The sequence below is a fragment of the Oenanthe melanoleuca genome, chromosome 3 (genome assembly GCF_029582105.1).
Source record: "Oenanthe melanoleuca isolate GR-GAL-2019-014 chromosome 3, OMel1.0, whole genome shotgun sequence".
NCBI lineage: Eukaryota > Metazoa > Chordata > Aves > Passeriformes > Muscicapidae > Oenanthe > Oenanthe melanoleuca.
Genome location: NC_079336.1, coordinates 100,839,775 through 100,856,702, shown reverse-complemented (window position 1 = coordinate 100,856,702; position 16,928 = coordinate 100,839,775). Strand labels below are relative to the sequence as shown.

Here is a 16,928-nt window from a genome sequence, read left to right as displayed (position 1 = left end):
AGAATGCTCGATATTTGAGGCAGATTTATGCAATGCTGTTACATCCTAGTAATTACCTGTCACAGAGTAACTGGAAAATGTGGTTTTGAATTAGGGTCACCAGCAGCAAGCCCTCAAAGTAGTGACAACAGTGACACCCATCAGAGTGGAGGCAGTGACATTGAAATGGAGGAACAGCTGATTAACAGAACAAAACACGTCCAGCAGCGCCTTTCGGACACAGAGGTAGAGTGTGAATCTGAGTCTGGGAGTTTTGTTCCTGAGTTGCCTGTAATTAGCTATAAAAATGATGTTTTACCTGTATTTGTTTCAAAACCACCTCTAGCCAAATGTTTTCCTGCACTTAAATTGTTTCAGTGAGGTTAATCTCTTAGTAATGGACAGCAAGCAGTTGTTTTTGTGTCACACTGGGGCTCTGTGCGCATGCAAAGTCTGCATGTACACCCTGTTAGCAACAGGGTAATGCAAAAAATCAATTATTAAATCTGAATCTTGCTTGGAGCATTTTGTCACCAGCAACCAAATTGAGAAAGAATGAATGGAAGCTTGTAGATGTGACACATTTCCTCCTAAAGGAAGAATGATGTTTGAGTGATGATGATGATATTAATTATGTATTTCTAGTGGTACTTTATTTTTCCACCAATCTTTAAAAAACGCCTGAAATAATTTCAGGAATCCATGCAAGGAAGCTCTGATGAGACAGCCAACAGTGGAGAGGATGGCAGCAGTGGGCCTGGGAGCAGCAGTGGCCACAGTGATGGATCCAGCAACGAGGCCAACTCCAGCCACGCCAGCCAGTCCGCCGGCAGCCCTGGCAGCGAGGTGCAGTCTGAAGACATCGCCGATATCGAGGCTCTCAAAGAGGAGGATGATGAAGAGGAAGAAGACAGGAGCCACAATGCCCAGAAAGGCAGCAGGAGCACAGATGTACGAGGCAGAAAACTGGAATCACAAGCGGGCATGTGCCTGGGCGACGGCGCGGGGGCGGCGGAGAGGAGCGGCGCCAGCAACGGGGCGGGCAAGGAGCACGTGTTCAACGCGGACGCCGTGCCGCCCGTGGACAGCCGCATCCGCATGCTCGACGCCTGCTCCCACCCCGAGGACGCCGAGCACGACATGGCAGCGGAGATGGGCACTGCTCACATCTCACAGGGCTCTCAGGATTCTTGTATCACTCACACAGGGGACTTCCTGGGGGAAACCATTGGCAATGAATTGTTTAACTGTCGGCAGTTCATTGGGCCCCAGCACCACCACCACCACCACCACCACCATCACCACGATGGGTAGGTAGCTTGGCGTTTCTTCTGACTCCTGCCAATGTAATGGGTTAGTTGCACTACTTAATTAGTGGTTTATCTTCATTTTCCTTTCCTTAGAGTCAGAGTTAAAGCACAAAGGAGACGGATCTCTCTTTCAAACTTGGTTGCTTATTAAATCTTATTTATAGTACAGAGAGTTCTTGCAGTACTTCTAGTTACCAGCTAAAAGCGAGCAAAATGGAGGTGAAACTAGTTAGTTACAAGCTTTTAAAGCTAAACAGTCCAATAAAGTTAATACCTATATTATTTATCCTTTTGACCCAATAACCAAACTCCTGTGACCCACAGAGCAGCACTAACTATCCAACCAAAAACTACTACCTGAAAGCATGAAGAAGGAAGAAGACAGAGACAATACCCAAGAATGTCCATCTTGTCCCATACCTGTTACTGTATTCTAAAGTCCCAAATTCAAAACCCTTTACCATGTGAAATTACTTCTATTCTAACTACTCACCTGTTCTTCCAAATCTGTCACTCAAATTTGGAAGCCTTCCCCAAGGCCTTAAGTCAAAAGCAGTGTTCCCCTGGGGGTCAGTGTCAGAAGGCACAGAAAATTTAAAACTTCAGTGCTTCTGGGTTCCAGCATTCCATAACAGAAATAAAAGAGCTTGTAAAATCCTCCATTTGGGCAAAAATTGGTGTATGGACATTTTGCTGTAGCTCAGGGTGGTTTTATTTCACAGAGATGATGGTTATCACAGACAGTTACACAGATACCTGAGTTGTTAACATCTGATTAAAGGTTTCTCTTAAGTTTTGCTATTGAATAAATAAGAAAGCATTTAAGAAAATGTTAAAAATGTTTTGGAAAGTGCTGCATTTAGTTAACATTAAGAAGCCAACTCATCATGCTAGTGAGACCTTCAGTTAACTTATCTGTAATTGTTTTTCCAATTCATACAAGGGCTGCTGTTCAAACAGATGATTCATCCTGACTTTAGCTGTAGGGAGATGTCTGCTCACTTGTAGTCTGCTATAAACAACTTCCTCTTTGATATTGTCCATTCTGATATTCTTCTTTTACAGGCATATGGTTGATGATATGCTTAGTGCAGATGATGTCAGCTGCAGTAGTTCTCAAGTCAGTGCAAAGTCAGAGAAAAACATGGCAGATTTTGATGGAGAAGAGTCTGGCTGTGAAGAAGAGCTTGTACAGATTAATTCCCATGCTGAGCTGACATCTCATCTTCAGCAGCACCTCCCAAACCTGGCCTCTATCTATCATGAGCATCTGAGTCAAGGTAAGAGTGATGAAAGAAAAACTGAAGAACTTAGTTTGTCATTTTGAATTAATCTCCAGTAATTAAAATAATGAAATTATTTTAACCATTTCTTTGTATTTGTTCAAAGAAACCACGATGACTGCTGAAAACTTAATGTTTCTCCAAGAAATTAATTTTTGCATCTGTGTTCATTTATCAACACAGAAACATTCATTTGGGTTTAGCTGTGTTTTAGTTGTGTTTATCTTTTTAAATCCCCTCACCTTCCCATTTTGTCTTTTGAATGCAAGTTAAAACAAATAAAGGCACAAAAGAACCTAGTGAGTGTTTTTTCTAATGGGCTATTCAAGTGTAAAGAAAGGTGGGACTGAAATGCAAGATTCTCTGTATTTTCCTCTCTGAAACTTTCTGCAGTTTTTGTGCTGGTGGGTGCACATTACTGTGATTTTGTACATTTGACATCATAAATTAACCTATAAATGAATTAACCATAATGGGCTCTAGGGAAGATAATTCTGGAAAAATGACTTAAAATATGACTTGATACTTCGGGGATTTTGCTGTAAAGGGCATTTGATGCTATTTCATCTTACACTGCCAAACCTTCTGGTTTACTTCAGGGTGCAATTTAAGATCCTCCTGAAACACTTCTCAAGAATTATATCATCTTTCTATATGCTACTTTGGCAGCTTTATTTTCTTTTTTACCCTCTTTTTAAGTACAATGGAAAACAGGGTTGGTGAAGGGTTCATGTTTTTTCTTCACTGGCCTGCAAGAACCAAGTTTGCTCTTTTCTAGCAGACAGCAAACCCAGTGCTGTTTTTATATTTCCCTGAAGTGATTGAATAAGAAGTTTTTATGATAATAATTTTAGCCTGACATTGAAAATTTGGATTTTTTTTCTACACTTCAGAGTTGAATAAACTATTAAAAACTTCATAAATCTATAAATCAGCAGATTTTTTTCAGTATTTTCCATAGATAATACTTGTCTAACTGAAGATTCAAATTACTGGTTGAGCATGAGACCTTCAGTGCAGTTTATTTTTGACACCCCTAGTTTTGCATGTGCAAATAATTATAGTGTTCTGTGTGCAGTCTGAATTTTCTACTTGACTTTGCTGTTCCATGAAAATAGTATTAAATAGTAGATGAATGAATGGTGCCAGCTGTGGGCACAGAGAGGAAAGAAAATGTCTGTCAGTGTTTATGAAAATATGATGAGTTTCTAAAGTCCTGCACTTTGATGTTGTAGCACATGGAAAAATGGTGTTTGTTTTCCTGGTTTTTAGTTCGATGGAGGGAGTCCTGTAGCAGGAGGGGAATTTATTGAAATGAATTCCTTCCCTGTGTTCCAGCCATGGTGGTTATGGAGATAACTCCCTTTGGACCACAGAAAGGCTTAAGAAATATATTAATTACAGTATGAATTAAATTAAAAAGCAATGCATCTACAGTTCTTCAGTTCTGTTTTTAATTCACTTTGTCATTAGCCAAAATCAGTGTAAATATTGGCCCAACTGCCCTGTTGGCTACTGGTATGGTCTTTTAAGAGTCCATGTAATAAAAGAGGCTGCAATTACAGTGTTGCTGCACTTTGAAATAGCCAAGTTAACAAATAAAACATGTTGTTGTTTGTGCACTTAGGGAGTAATGTTCAATTCAGATGGTTCCTTCTCTTTGTTCACTAATGGTCTTTATATTTTGTGCAGGACCAGCAGTTCACAAACATCAGTACAACAGCAATGCAGTGACTGACATTAATTTGGATAATGTTTGTAAGAAAGGAAATACCCTGCTCTGGGATCTGGTCCAGGATGAAGATGCAGTGAGTCCAATACCAGAAAACACTATTTTTGAAAATAAAATAAATATATACTGTTCATTGACCTTTCTTTCTACTTGCTGTAGATTCATCTCTCTGAAGGGTTAATAAATGAGGCAGAGAAGCTGCTCTGTTCCTTAGTGTGCTGGTTCACTGACAGACAGATTCGAATGAGATTTATTGAAGGCTGCTTAGAAAATTTAGCAAACAACAGGTAACTTCAATCATAAATTATCTGTTTAAGTATCTTACTTTTGCAACATTCCACAAATTCAAGTTGACTATAACAGTTTCTTCATTTTACAGGAAGACAACTTAAACTAGGCAAAAGCAAAAGAATAAAAATAGTGTTGTGGATGTTTCTGATGCTGTATTTCTTTTTGGTGTTCTGAATTTCTCATTTTGTTGGGTTTGTCTGCTCTCCCTTGTGCCAGAGGTTATTGCTTTCCTGCCTTTGGTAAAATCAGGTCTGCACCTCAGTCAGCCGAGGGCAAGGTCAGATGCCTTGGCCTGAGCATTTTATGCTGAACATTCAGATTTTACACACAGGTGGGAGAAATTCTTTCCCACCAAGTCTGTTATGGGGTCTAATATCTGTTAGGAAGGAACACCTTGACCTCACATAACTTGTTTTAATAGCAGCCAAAGCTGTGAGATTGTACTGGTGAAAGTGGAATTTGTTTTCATGGTACATAATGACTGCTGGATATCACCTCTGTGTTCAGTGTTACCTTTTTGCTGAGAAGTGCATTTGTGAGATGAGTTACAAGCATGATGAGAGGTGAATCTCAGCTGTGTGTCCAAGGAGTTACATGTAAAGAAATTGAAGTAAGTGTAGTTCAGCTTCAGAAAACTTCCTAGATGACTGGATGGGAGATTCACAAGCATGGGAAGGACATGGGCCTGTTGGAGCACATCCAGAGAAGCTGATGAGAGGGCTGGAGCCCCTCTCCTGTGAGGAAAGGGTGGGAGAGTTTGGAGTGTTCAGCCTGGAAAAGAGAAGGCTTCAGTCACCTAATTGTGGCCATCCAGTACTGAAGGGACCTACACAAAACTGGGAGAGAGACTTTTCACAAGGGCCTGGAGTGACAGGGCAAGGAGGAATGGCTTCAAACTGAATGAAAGTAGGTTTAGATTAGATAAAAGGAAAAAATGGTTGATTGTCAAGCTGGTGAGGCCCTTGCTCAGGTTCCCCAGAGAAGCTGTGGCTGCCCCATCCCTGGAAGTGTCCAAGACTGGGTTGGACCGGGCTTGGAGCAACCTGGGGTAGTAGGAGATGTCCCTACCCATGGCAGGGGTGAATGAGCTGATTTTTAAGTCCCTTCCAACCCCAGTCACTCTATGATTTATGATTTACAGTGCTGTCCTTTAGTTTCCTTTAGTGCCTTCCTTTAGTTTGCTCACAGAGCCTGAGCTTCTCAAAAGAATTTTTCAGTCCATCATTTCAGTTTTGTAACAATCATGTGTTGTCATTGTTTCTCTCTCTCTTTTAGATCTGTAGTAGTTTCACTTCGTCTCCTTCCCAAGCTGTTTGGAACATTTCAACAATTTGGGAGCAGCTATGATACACATTGGATAACAATGTAAGTTATCCCTGTCCCAACAATGCTGGCATTTAGGGGCCTCTTTGGTGTATAAAATCCTTTGAGAGTTGAAGATAATACACAGTACAGCATTCCTTAGCAGATAAAACAATGCCTGGTGTAACTAGAGACTGGACTGGCAGAACTTCTGAAAAGGTGACAATGATTAGCAGCAATTTTTCTTGGCCTTTTTGACATGACATTTAAACATATACCCAGTTCTGAATTAGACTTCCTCTGAATTAAGGTCTTTATGAACAGTTTTCATGGGCTCAAAAGGGAGTGTTCTGTCAGTCCTATTCCTGAAAACATTAGGAAACCTTAAGGTTTGCCAGGAAGAAGTGCTGAATTCATGGTAGATGAAAAACTGCATATTTACTTTGGGGTTAGGTGTGTGCCATTTTCTGTCTGCTGTCTGCTTTCTGTGGCTTTTCTGATCTTTTTCAGCAAACCATAATGCTTTCTGTCCTTTAAATTGCCACAGGTGGGCAGAAAAAGAGCTGAATATGATGAAACTTTTCTTTGATAATTTGGTACACTACATCCAGGCAGTCAGGGAGGGACGACACAAGCATGCACTGTAAGTACACAGCTGACTTGGAATGTTGGATATTTTATGGTTTTAACCATTTCTGCTTTCTTCTGTTGCTGCTGCTGTGTTCTTGTAAGTAAATGCTTTCTATAGAGACATATTCTGCTTAGGGAGACAAAAGTCGGCAAAAACATTTTAAATAGCTCCCTTTTCTTAAAAAAGCCCCAACTCTTGTCATTTTTTGTTAGATGTCATGTTGAATGTTTGTGTGCAAATAAACATGAAGGTTTTGATATTCAAGTTAATTTAAAGTGATTTAGTATTCTAGAACTACTCAAATGTTTTAGTTCTAAAATTTGTCATTAGTCTTTGCATAATTTTTTTTGTTTGAATACATCCATCTACACTTTCTGTGGGATTAAAATAAGGGGTATATAAACAAGCAATATAATTTCCAGCTCCCCAATCCTAGAGGAAGAGACTGTTCATGTTTTGACAGATGTCAAAATCAATATGGGCACCCACATCTGAAAAATGTTGCTATTTATGGGTCCAATTTAACTTCTTCAAATCTAACTTCACCCTTTATATTAGATGTTGCTTTAGTGAGGAATTACTTAGGAAGGTGGGATCCTTTAAATTTAGGTAAAATGAGAAATTGTTCTGCTCCTCTTGCCATCAAGCTTTTACTATATAAATAGAAATAAAGTCAATATTTTTATATAAGTTATGAAACTATTTTTATAAAGAATACATATCATTTGGAATTGGAAATTCAGAGTAGAAATATCAGCATTTTACAGCTTAGGGGAAAAAATAAGGTAGGTTCTGCAGGGTGACAAAATGATACACTTGAATTGGACTGTAAGACAAAAAACCCATTTCTATCCCCCTTCTGAATTCCCAACAAAAAAAAAAACAAGGATTTTATTAGTGACAGCTGTTGTGTCATTCTGCTGTTTGAGGGGTTCTGCAGCATCTTTAGCTGGGGTTTGAGCCATACACTGAACTAGAAATTCAGAAAAACTTGTAAGAAACAATTATTTATGCTTTTAAGAGGCACACAGATGAGTAGGAAAGAATTTATGGCAATAAACAAGAAAACAAACTTCCATTTTTGTCCAAATTTTCACTCAGATACAGCCACAGTGCAGAGGTTCAGGTTCGTCTTCAATTCCTGACATGTGTGTTTTCAACTCTGGGATCTCCAGATCACTTCAGTGAGTATTTGGGGTTATCTTGCCACAGAAGCACACCCAGAGTAAGGCAAAAATACTTCTTAGTAATCCATGTCAGCTTAATATGTTATTTTAAACATAGAATTTAAAATAATCTGGGAGACAGTTTCAAATGAAGGAAGATTTTCTGGCAAAAGCACAGAACCAACACTGGAGTTCAAATTCTGTTGAAGTTCTGTGTGAACAAATTTTCATGTTCTCTGTTCTGCAGTTTTTCTAAATAATAGGATTGTAGTAATTACTAAAGTAAGATAATACATTATGTACTTATGGGCTTTAGTTTGTGTCCATAATGTTCCCAGAGATTTTTTACTGGAGTACTATATTCCAAAAAGAAGTAATTATTTTTATTTTAATACTGTTAATTAATTTTCCTTATGAAGAAAAAAAATTGCTCTTTTTACAATTGATACTTGGGTGGTCTCACTATAGTTAATCAAATTGTCATGATGCATTTACATGCTGTCACCTAACAGAAATACTCTGATTTTTCCGTGTATTCTTGAATTTTATGGAATATTTGGTGTTATAAAGGAGTAGTTAAAAATACTTCCCTAATTGTAGGGTTGAGTTTAGAACAAGTGGACATCCTGTGGCACTGCTTAGTAGAAGATTCTGAATGTTATGATGATGCACTACACTGGTTCTTGAATCAAGTAAGGAGTAAAGACCAGCATGCCATGGGGATGGAGACTTACAAGCATCTTTTTTTGGAAAAGGTATGGACAGAGTTAATTGCAACTTTATCATTCCAACGAGAATGTTTCATTCCATATCAACACTGTTTAATGTATAAATTGTTTCTATGGAAATCATCTTTTCATTAGTCCAGGAGGGCCCTGCTTGTCATGCAAATGTTTTTCTCTGCTTGGAGACAGGAGGGAAATGAATGAGTGGGAATTCTTTTCATACTACAATTTACCTAAGTGCTTTTTTTACAAATAGCTTATGTGTCTGCAGCTGTGTAGCACTTTATTTTAATTTGCAAAAAAAGACAGCACAAAACTATAGTTTGCTTTATGCTGTACAGCTCAACCTGACTGAAAAAGTGACTTTTCCTTTTGGGAGGGGCCCATAAATATCAGCACGACAGCCACTGAAAAGACAAACATGCAGAGCTTTCTCCAAGGGGTTCCATCCATCTATTTTGACAAATGACATTATAAAATGGATAGATTGTGCAATAATTAATGTTGTCTAGTTCTTTCCCAAGGTTACACAGGTTTTTGTCTAGTTTTGCACATGTATAAGTTTTTTTGGATGGGTGCCACATGCTAACAAATTCGCCTGCTGTAGATAAGTTAAGCAGCTGATGTTAAAATGAAATCACTTTTTTCCTCTGCATTTTTGCAGTTCAAATCAGTGGTGAACTGTTTAAGCCACTTATGGTTGATTTCTTTATTGTATCTAAAACTCGGGGTATGATCTTTTTCAAGAACAAATCTATTTGATCTACTACATTTGAATGTGATTAATAATAACAGTGATTAGTAGTAACAGTGCTAGTGAAATAAATACCTTGTAATTGCACTGTGTTCTACCACTGACATGTTTTTGCATTTGTTTAGATGCCACAGCTAAAACCTGAAACTATCAGCATGACTGGCCTAAACCTCTTCCAGCATCTGTGTAATCTGGCTCGGCTGGCTACAAGTGCTTATGATGGTGGCTCCAACTCTGAGGTGAGCCTGGGTTCTGTCTCTTGCTTTTCTTCTCTCTGGCACTTGTGGATTTGGTCTCTCCAGGCAAAGATAGGAAAGCACAAAAAGGTGATACCTGTTGTCTGCATCTCTTTGTGCACCTTTAATATTTTATCATAAGTGAATGTATCCACTGTTGAGTTTAAAAAAGGGGTTTGTGACATTTGCTGTCTAATGAAGAAGAGTCAAATTCTGTTAGGCATACTTAACTCTGACTAGAAATCTGTTGTAAAATGTGTCTCAATTTATGTGGTTTAGAAATTTTTTATCCTGAGCAATTACATCATAAATAAAATCCTCCAAATTGATTTGAGGCATTTCTTTTCTTGCAATGAATATTGATTATAATTAGGGTTTTATGGCTTCATTTGGAAGTATTCCTGTTTGTCAAAAATGAAAATTCACTATTTTGAATTTCAGCCAGTTCTCCTCATGTTTCAGACTTTGCAAATGTTTCTGAAAAATTTAGAGTTTTGTACTGATTGGTGTGTGTGGTGATGACAGTGCAAGCAGTGGAGAAAATGAGATATTGTTAATGATTAAGTCGAGAAGTAAAAAGAATGTCTCAGATCAGAAAACCCTCATTCCCAGTAAAATAATGAGGCAATGTTTTGTTTCTGTGCTTGCTTTCCTTTTGTGAAACAGTTGTGTGGCATGGACCAGTTCTGGGGCATTGCTTTAAGGGCACAGTCTGGTGATGTCAGTCGAGCAGCCATCCAGTACATCAACTCTTACTACATCAATGGTACCAACTTCAATTCTTACCTTTCCTTTTTCCTGTTTGAAGTGTTTTAAAGAATGCCCAGCACTATCCTTTTGTTATTCTTAGTATTAAAATTGATTGTTCCAAAGCTGTGCTTATAAATTGATTTGAACTGGTGTTACAGGTAAAACTGGTCTGGAAAAAGAACAGGAATTTATTAGCAAGTGTATGGAGAGTCTGATGATAGCTTCGAGTAACCTGGAGCAAGACTCTCATTCCAGTCTGACCATTATTGAAAGAGGACTCTTAATGCTGAAAACACACCTGGAGGCTTTTAGGAGAAGGTAAGAAACTCTATTGATATCTTTGGATGCAGAATTCATTTCTATTCTTTTACCATAATGATGAGTGTGGTAAGAGTGATTATTAATTTAAGGAATGGTTTCTTTGTGTAAAGGAAATAATAGAGAATAATTGTGAAAGGTAATAAATAAAGTTTAAACAGTTACCAGAGTTGGCCCTTGTTCTTGTATAAATATGTGTGGATGTGTTCATGTTTCCCCATCCCTCACCAAAGAAACTCCATAAAAGTTGTTTTAATTTTATTTGAAAAATGGCAAGGGTGTCAATAACTTCCTCGTATTGAAAAAAAAAAAAACAAAGCAACTATTTACAGGTTTTGTCTTTCTCTCATGGTTCAGGAACATTTGTGTTAAGTAGGCTTTGACAAAAACACTTTTTCCATGTTTTTCCCTGCTTCCTAAGGTTTGCATATCACCTGAGACAGTGGCAGATTGAAGGCACTGGTATCAGCAGTCACTTGAAAGCCCTGAGTGACAAACAGTCGCTACCTCTAAGGATTGTCTGTCAGCCAGCTGGACTTCCTGACAAGGTGAGTGAGAGTTCCTTTTCCAGGCACACCCTGCCCTGTTCAATGCTAGCAACTGCATTGCTCTCCTGGGCAAATAAAACACCTGTCCTCTTTCAGATGACCATAGAAATGTACCCCAGTGATCAGGTGGCTGATCTCCGAGCAGAAGTCACACATTGGTATGAAAATTTGCAGAAGGAGCAGATAAATCAGCAAGCACAGCTTCAGGAGTTTGGCCAAAGCAGTCGCAAAGGGGATTTCCCTGGTGAGCTGTTCCTACCTGGACATTTTGCCTTTACAGCTGAAATGATTGTGGGGTTTTTTCCCCCAGCAAGCATTATGATTTATTTTCTTTAGTTGTAGTTCTAATTAGTATCACCCTCACTTCTAATTAATAGTGTTGTTTCTTAACAATTTATTTGAAATAGCAAAGAAAACATAAATCCTGTATAGTCCTTAAATCTGTCCAAATTCTGTGTTCCAATAGATCTTCCCCCACATTTTCTTCTTGTTTGAGTTATGTTATTTTCTGTAAACTGGATATTATATTGCACACACCTTGATAAAATTCTACATTTCTGAATATCTTACTCTGTATTTCATCTGATTCATGCACTTTCGGCTCTCCCATTGATTCAGAGTTTGAAGCCACAATTCAAATTCATAATTTATGCTCTGTATACATGTATTCCAGTCATGTGGAAGATTTTTCTTACTCATTGCAATTGCTTTTTAATTTATGGTCATACTGTAGCATAAATGATTCTTCATCCTGCTTTCTGCCTCCTAATTTGGAATGTCACCTTGCTTTGTAGAGTGAATATGCATCCTTTTGTTTCCTTTACTGTGTTTGTGAGTGAATGAAAATTCCTGCTTTATCCTTCAGGAGGATGTTTTCTAAATCCTCCTGTTGTTATGTATTACAGCATTCATATCAGTTATTGCTGTTCAAAATATTTTTTGAATTATCTTTGTTTTCTCCGTTTTTCTTTGTCATTATAAGCATGAGTTGGCATGTAATGAATAATTATCTGAATAAATTCTGTCCATAACCAGCTCTTTCCTGCACCACTATTAGTATATGTTTAGACATGATTCAGACTTGCTTTTCACAGTTTAACAACTTCTAAAAAATATGTTTTAATGAGACACACTGTAAGTAAACCAGACTGAATTTTGGACACATTAATTGCCTTCTTTGTAAAATCCTTTTCCAGCCACTCATCAGAAGCAGTTTTAGTAAAGAAACTCTTGTTTTCTGCCACATAGCAAAACATATTTGTCCTTGTTGTATCTGGCATTTTGGAAATGTGGTCAAGTTGGGCAAAGTGTGCTTGTAGGAAGAGAGGCTTGGTAGTCTGCACCAAATGGAATTAAATTCTTAATCTTTTAATTGTTCAGGTTTCTTGTTCAGTGTTGAGTTCTTTGCAGGGTGTTCTCAGTTTTTCCCTTCTGAAGTGGGTGTGACTTTTTTGGTTCCAACTTATATTTAAGTAAGATTAATCATTGCTTCTTTTACTTGACCACAAGTGCATGGTACAAGGGGATTTTGTTCATGATCACAATCATTTTCCATTATCCTGCTGTGGCATAGTGTCATTTGCTACAAAATATGGTAGGTGTGTTTAAATTTGTATTATAAACACTTTTCATACCAGTGACCTGGTATTGAAAAGGTGTTAATTGTGAATACAAGTAAAAGGTTAATTGTGAATACAAGTAATAATCACTTTTCTTAAGGAAATGATATCAAGTTTGTGTAAAACTGAACCTGTGATGCCAGAATTTTGCTGAAATGGGCTTTTATCCTAGGTGGCCTCATGGGACCTGTGAGAATGATTTCATCTGGGCACGAGCTGACAACTGACTATGATGAGAAAACACTCCATGAGTTGGGCTTTAAGGATATGCAGGTACTGCCAGCACCAGAGCAGTCACTGCAAGCAGTGGCCAAACTTCACTTTTGTGTTCTGCAGCTGATTGCTGGATGTGGGGCTGAGTGTGATCCATCTCTGGGGTGATACCAACTCAGGACTGGAGTCTCCCCAGCCTCAGGGGCAGAATCAGGAGTGCAGCTGCACCATGAATGCCTAAAGTGAAAGCAAACCCAAACTTCAGTTGTGGCAGTTGTTGAAAATGCTGCAAAGTAAAGATTTGACTACAAAAAAATCAACCTGTCTTTAATTTTTTATTTCTGATCCTTGTGAAAACATTCCATGGCTTGTCATAAAATTGTCTCTCTGCTCCTTGTCTCTTGCAGATGGTGTTTGTGTCCCTGGGTGCCCCCAGGAGAGAAAGGAAAGGTGAAGGTGTCCAGCTCCCAGCTTCCTGCCTACCTCCTCCTCAGAAGGACAACATTCCAATGCTTCTACTTCTGCAAGAACCTCATCTTACCACCCTGTTTGATTTGTTAGAGATGCTGGCCTCTTTTAAGCCTCCTTCTGGAGAAGTGGCTATGGAAGATAGTGAGGTAATTTAGAGTAATTTTATTAGAACAATTGCATTTATGTCTAATTTAATTGGATCTGGTTTTCCCATGTAGCCTCTTCTTTTCTACTCTGTTCTTTTTTTTTTCTCTACTCTACTCTCTTTTGTTTTTGTCTACTCTGTTTAGTTGCTAGAGATGTTTATTGCCTCCTTATTCACGTATGTTAAAATCTTTCTAATTTTTTCTCAGCAATATTATTCTGATACATTTTAATGTTCTAAAAGCTATAAAAACAATTCTTAACAAACTATTGATTATTTAAGTAGACGTGGTGACTCATAATGGGACTTGGCTTGAAGAAAGGTTTGTAAAGTTTTATTGCAAAAACCCATTATCTTGAGGGAAATTAAATCATATATAGTAGATTTGAGCCTGTAATTTTTTTATAATTTAAATATTTCAAATTATGGGATATGATTTAAAGATCAAGTAACTTAGTTTCTTGCAAGCCCTGTCCCCAATTATGCATTTAATTATTAGATAGGAAACAGCTTCTTAATTACAAATAAATACATTTTTGGGCTTTGAAATGTCATTTTCCCAAAGAAGCTCACAGTAAGAATGGTTGTGGTTTGGTTTGTCAGAGTGCAAGGTGTGAAGAGCTCCATCTCCATGCAGAAAACTTATCCAGACGTGTCTGGGAACTGTTAATGCTCCTACCAACGTGCCCTAATATGCTGCAGGCATTCCAGAATATTTCTGATGAGCAGGTGAAAAAAGTTTGACATGTTTATCTTTATTATACTTGAATTTTTCAGCATCCAGTGTTTTAGTTGAATTTTCCCCAAATAGGAATGTTATGTAGTACGTATGCAAAGTGTGCTGAAACAAGAGTAAACCTAATAAATCTAAAACTAAACAGAGAGATATCAGCTTAGCTCCCAAAGCTGTTTTTCTCATTTATTTTCAAAATCTGTTTTATAAATTAAAAGAATAATCAGAACTAATGATCACAATCTTTTTACTTGGATTGAAAGAGCAGTTTCTTCAGCTGCAGCCTGGCTTTAATACTGTGGCTGTTGTGATAGTGATGCTTTTGTGCTCTTCCCTCAGTTCAGAGCATGGCTTGCTTGGAAGCACAGTTAATTTCTTGTCCTACAGATGAAAATATTATTTAGTCTCTTTAAAAGTGGTTGAAATTACATCCTAACAAATTTTAGATATTACAGCTCTTTATGCACATATGCATCAAAATTTTGGTGGCAGTTACAGTGTGACATTTGCTTTCCTCTAATTTAAAACTGTATTTTAGCATATAATAATGTTGCCTTTTCATTATTCAGATTGTTAATCATGTATAGAAATATGCTTGAAAGAGATGAAATTAAACCCCAAATAATTTGTCTGTGCCACCTGAAACATCCTCTCCCTGAATTTTTAGATAGATGAGCATTACATATAATTGTATTAATTGCTTGCTATCTTTTTTTCATCTTCTAAGGGTAATGATGGCTTTAGCTGGAAGGACCTTCTGCGAATAAAAAGTGCCCATAAACTTTTGTATGCCCTAGAAATTATTGAAGCTTTGGGAAAGCCCAACAGGAGGATAAGACGTGAATCTACGGTAATTGTCTTGCACAAAATATCTGTGTTTGTCTGAACCAGAGCATTGATTGATGGTTTACTTTATAATATTACAATTCTTGAGCTGTTTTTACAGTTCATCTTGTTTGTCTTTAGGGAAGTTACAGTGATCTTTACCCAGACTCAGATGATTCAAGTGAAGATCAAATAGAAAACAGTAAAAACACGTGGAGCTGCAAGGTTTGTTTTTCCTATAGTATTCCATGATACCTAAGACAGGTTTTCAAGAGAGGCATAAAATAAAAACCCATTTAAAACATTATCTATCCTGAAATCTTTTGTATCAAATTTAGGGATAACATTTGCAAGTTTTTCTGTGTTACCAGGCTTGTAAATTTGTCATAGCCATGTACAGTTATTTCATTTATTTTTATAAAATATCCAGCTGAATAATTTGTAACTTACTTATTAATTTCTAAAGCTTAGGTTGGTATCTAACTGATCTCAGTGGTGTTTCTGTATCTGCTTTTTCTGACATTGGTTCCATAATACATTTACAGTTTGTTGCTGCTGGAGGGCTCCAACAGTTACTGGAAATTTTCAATTCTGGAATCCTAGAGCCTAAGGAACAGGAATCATGGACTGTGGTAGGTGTTCATTCACTCTTTCTCTCCAGAAGAACATTCCTTTATTTGTAAAGACTTTTAGTAATTTGGGCCTTTGTTACAGTTATTTTTCTGTTGTGACATGGGTTCATACTCTGATTGAAACCACCAGAGTCTATGTGGTAGCATCTTTTTTTTAAATATTTTATATTCCTGGAAGAGTTTATTTTTTTTTAAAAAGAGTATATATATACTTCTGCTTTTTTATATTTTAAAACCATCCTTCCTGTTTTTCTATGGATTTTGAAGAGGATTGTCCATTCTTAAAGTTGTTGAACTTAAAATTTGTAGTTCATAGTACCTTAGAGGGGAAAAAAAGCCTGTGTTCCTTCCTCAGGAATGATTGCAACTGCATTGATATTACTGTAACAGATCATACTTCTTTAAAGAAGGCAAAAGTAGCCAAACAAGAATGGAGTACTTATTTTTGCTCTTTTTTCTGCTTATTTTAGAGAAGGTTGTTATTTGGAAAATTATTTATTATAGCCTGTATTAAGGGTAGTAATCTGTTCATTATCTTTCCCTTGTTTAAGAGACCAAGAAATACAGTTTTCCCTTGCTGTCAGTGAAACAATTAGCATAGTGGCTGTGGTGTTAATACAGACATTTTTCAATAATGAACATATTATATAAGAATGACTAATAATCACCCTTTTCATTATTTTTCTATTATAAGTTTGAGCTAAATTCAAGTTACTTGTAGTTTTTTATCCTTGGTACCTTGCTGTTGCAAATTCCGTAGCGGGCATTGAATTATGTATAAAATAAACCCCTCAAAATTGAAGATGTCCTTTCCTTCCCCTTCACAGTGGCAGCTGGACTGTCTTGCTTGCTTGCTGAAGCTGATCTGCCAGTTTGCAGTGGATCCCTCAGATCTGGATTTGGCTTATCACGATGTCTTTGCCTGGTCTGGGGTAGCAGAGAGCCACAGGAAAAGGACGTGGCCGGGCAAATCCAGGAAAACAACGAGTGACCACGTGAAGGGCCTTCATATCCCTCGGCTGACTGAGGTAGGAGACAGCCAGAGCTTCTGGCAGCTTTAAAATACAACTCCTTTTCTGAAAGATTAAATGTGAAGTCCTTCTTTTAGTAGTAAACTCGTGTAGTGGAAGAGTTAGTAGTGCTAGTTGATATCAGTGATATAATTGATCTCTTACTTATTCTCTGCAAAATATTCAAATAACTTTAAACCTGGCAACCAAAAGGTGTTTTGGTGTTGATTAATGCATTAATTGGGAATTCAGAAT

General features: G+C 37.5%; 1 protein-coding gene across 10 annotated transcripts in view; it reads left to right on the top strand.

Moving 5' to 3' along the window:
• USP34 (ubiquitin specific peptidase 34) overlaps positions 1–16,928 on the top strand; it is a 110,296-nt gene that overhangs the window by 51,172 nt on the left and 42,196 nt on the right. For all 10 annotated transcript variants that reach the window (XR_008840170.1, XM_056488179.1, XM_056488181.1 and 7 more), the window contains exons 14-34: positions 95–225; positions 676–1,289; positions 2,355–2,569; positions 4,265–4,380; positions 4,464–4,591; positions 5,871–5,960; positions 6,445–6,540; positions 7,630–7,712; positions 8,295–8,449; positions 9,299–9,412; positions 10,076–10,175; positions 10,318–10,477; positions 10,899–11,025; positions 11,122–11,269; positions 12,817–12,917; positions 13,265–13,474; positions 14,077–14,202; positions 14,934–15,056; positions 15,173–15,256; positions 15,577–15,663; positions 16,491–16,691. Coding sequence is in view for 9 of the 10 variants with exons in the window: in XM_056488179.1 (XP_056344154.1) it covers positions 95–225; positions 676–1,289; positions 2,355–2,569; positions 4,265–4,380; positions 4,464–4,591; positions 5,871–5,960; positions 6,445–6,540; positions 7,630–7,712; positions 8,295–8,449; positions 9,299–9,412; positions 10,076–10,175; positions 10,318–10,477; positions 10,899–11,025; positions 11,122–11,269; positions 12,817–12,917; positions 13,265–13,474; positions 14,077–14,202; positions 14,934–15,056; positions 15,173–15,256; positions 15,577–15,663; positions 16,491–16,691 (3,209 nt within the window). In the remaining variant the exon portion in view is untranslated. The remainder of the gene's footprint in view (positions 1–94; positions 226–675; positions 1,290–2,354; positions 2,570–4,264; positions 4,381–4,463; positions 4,592–5,870; positions 5,961–6,444; positions 6,541–7,629; positions 7,713–8,294; positions 8,450–9,298; positions 9,413–10,075; positions 10,176–10,317; positions 10,478–10,898; positions 11,026–11,121; positions 11,270–12,816; positions 12,918–13,264; positions 13,475–14,076; positions 14,203–14,933; positions 15,057–15,172; positions 15,257–15,576; positions 15,664–16,490; positions 16,692–16,928) is intronic.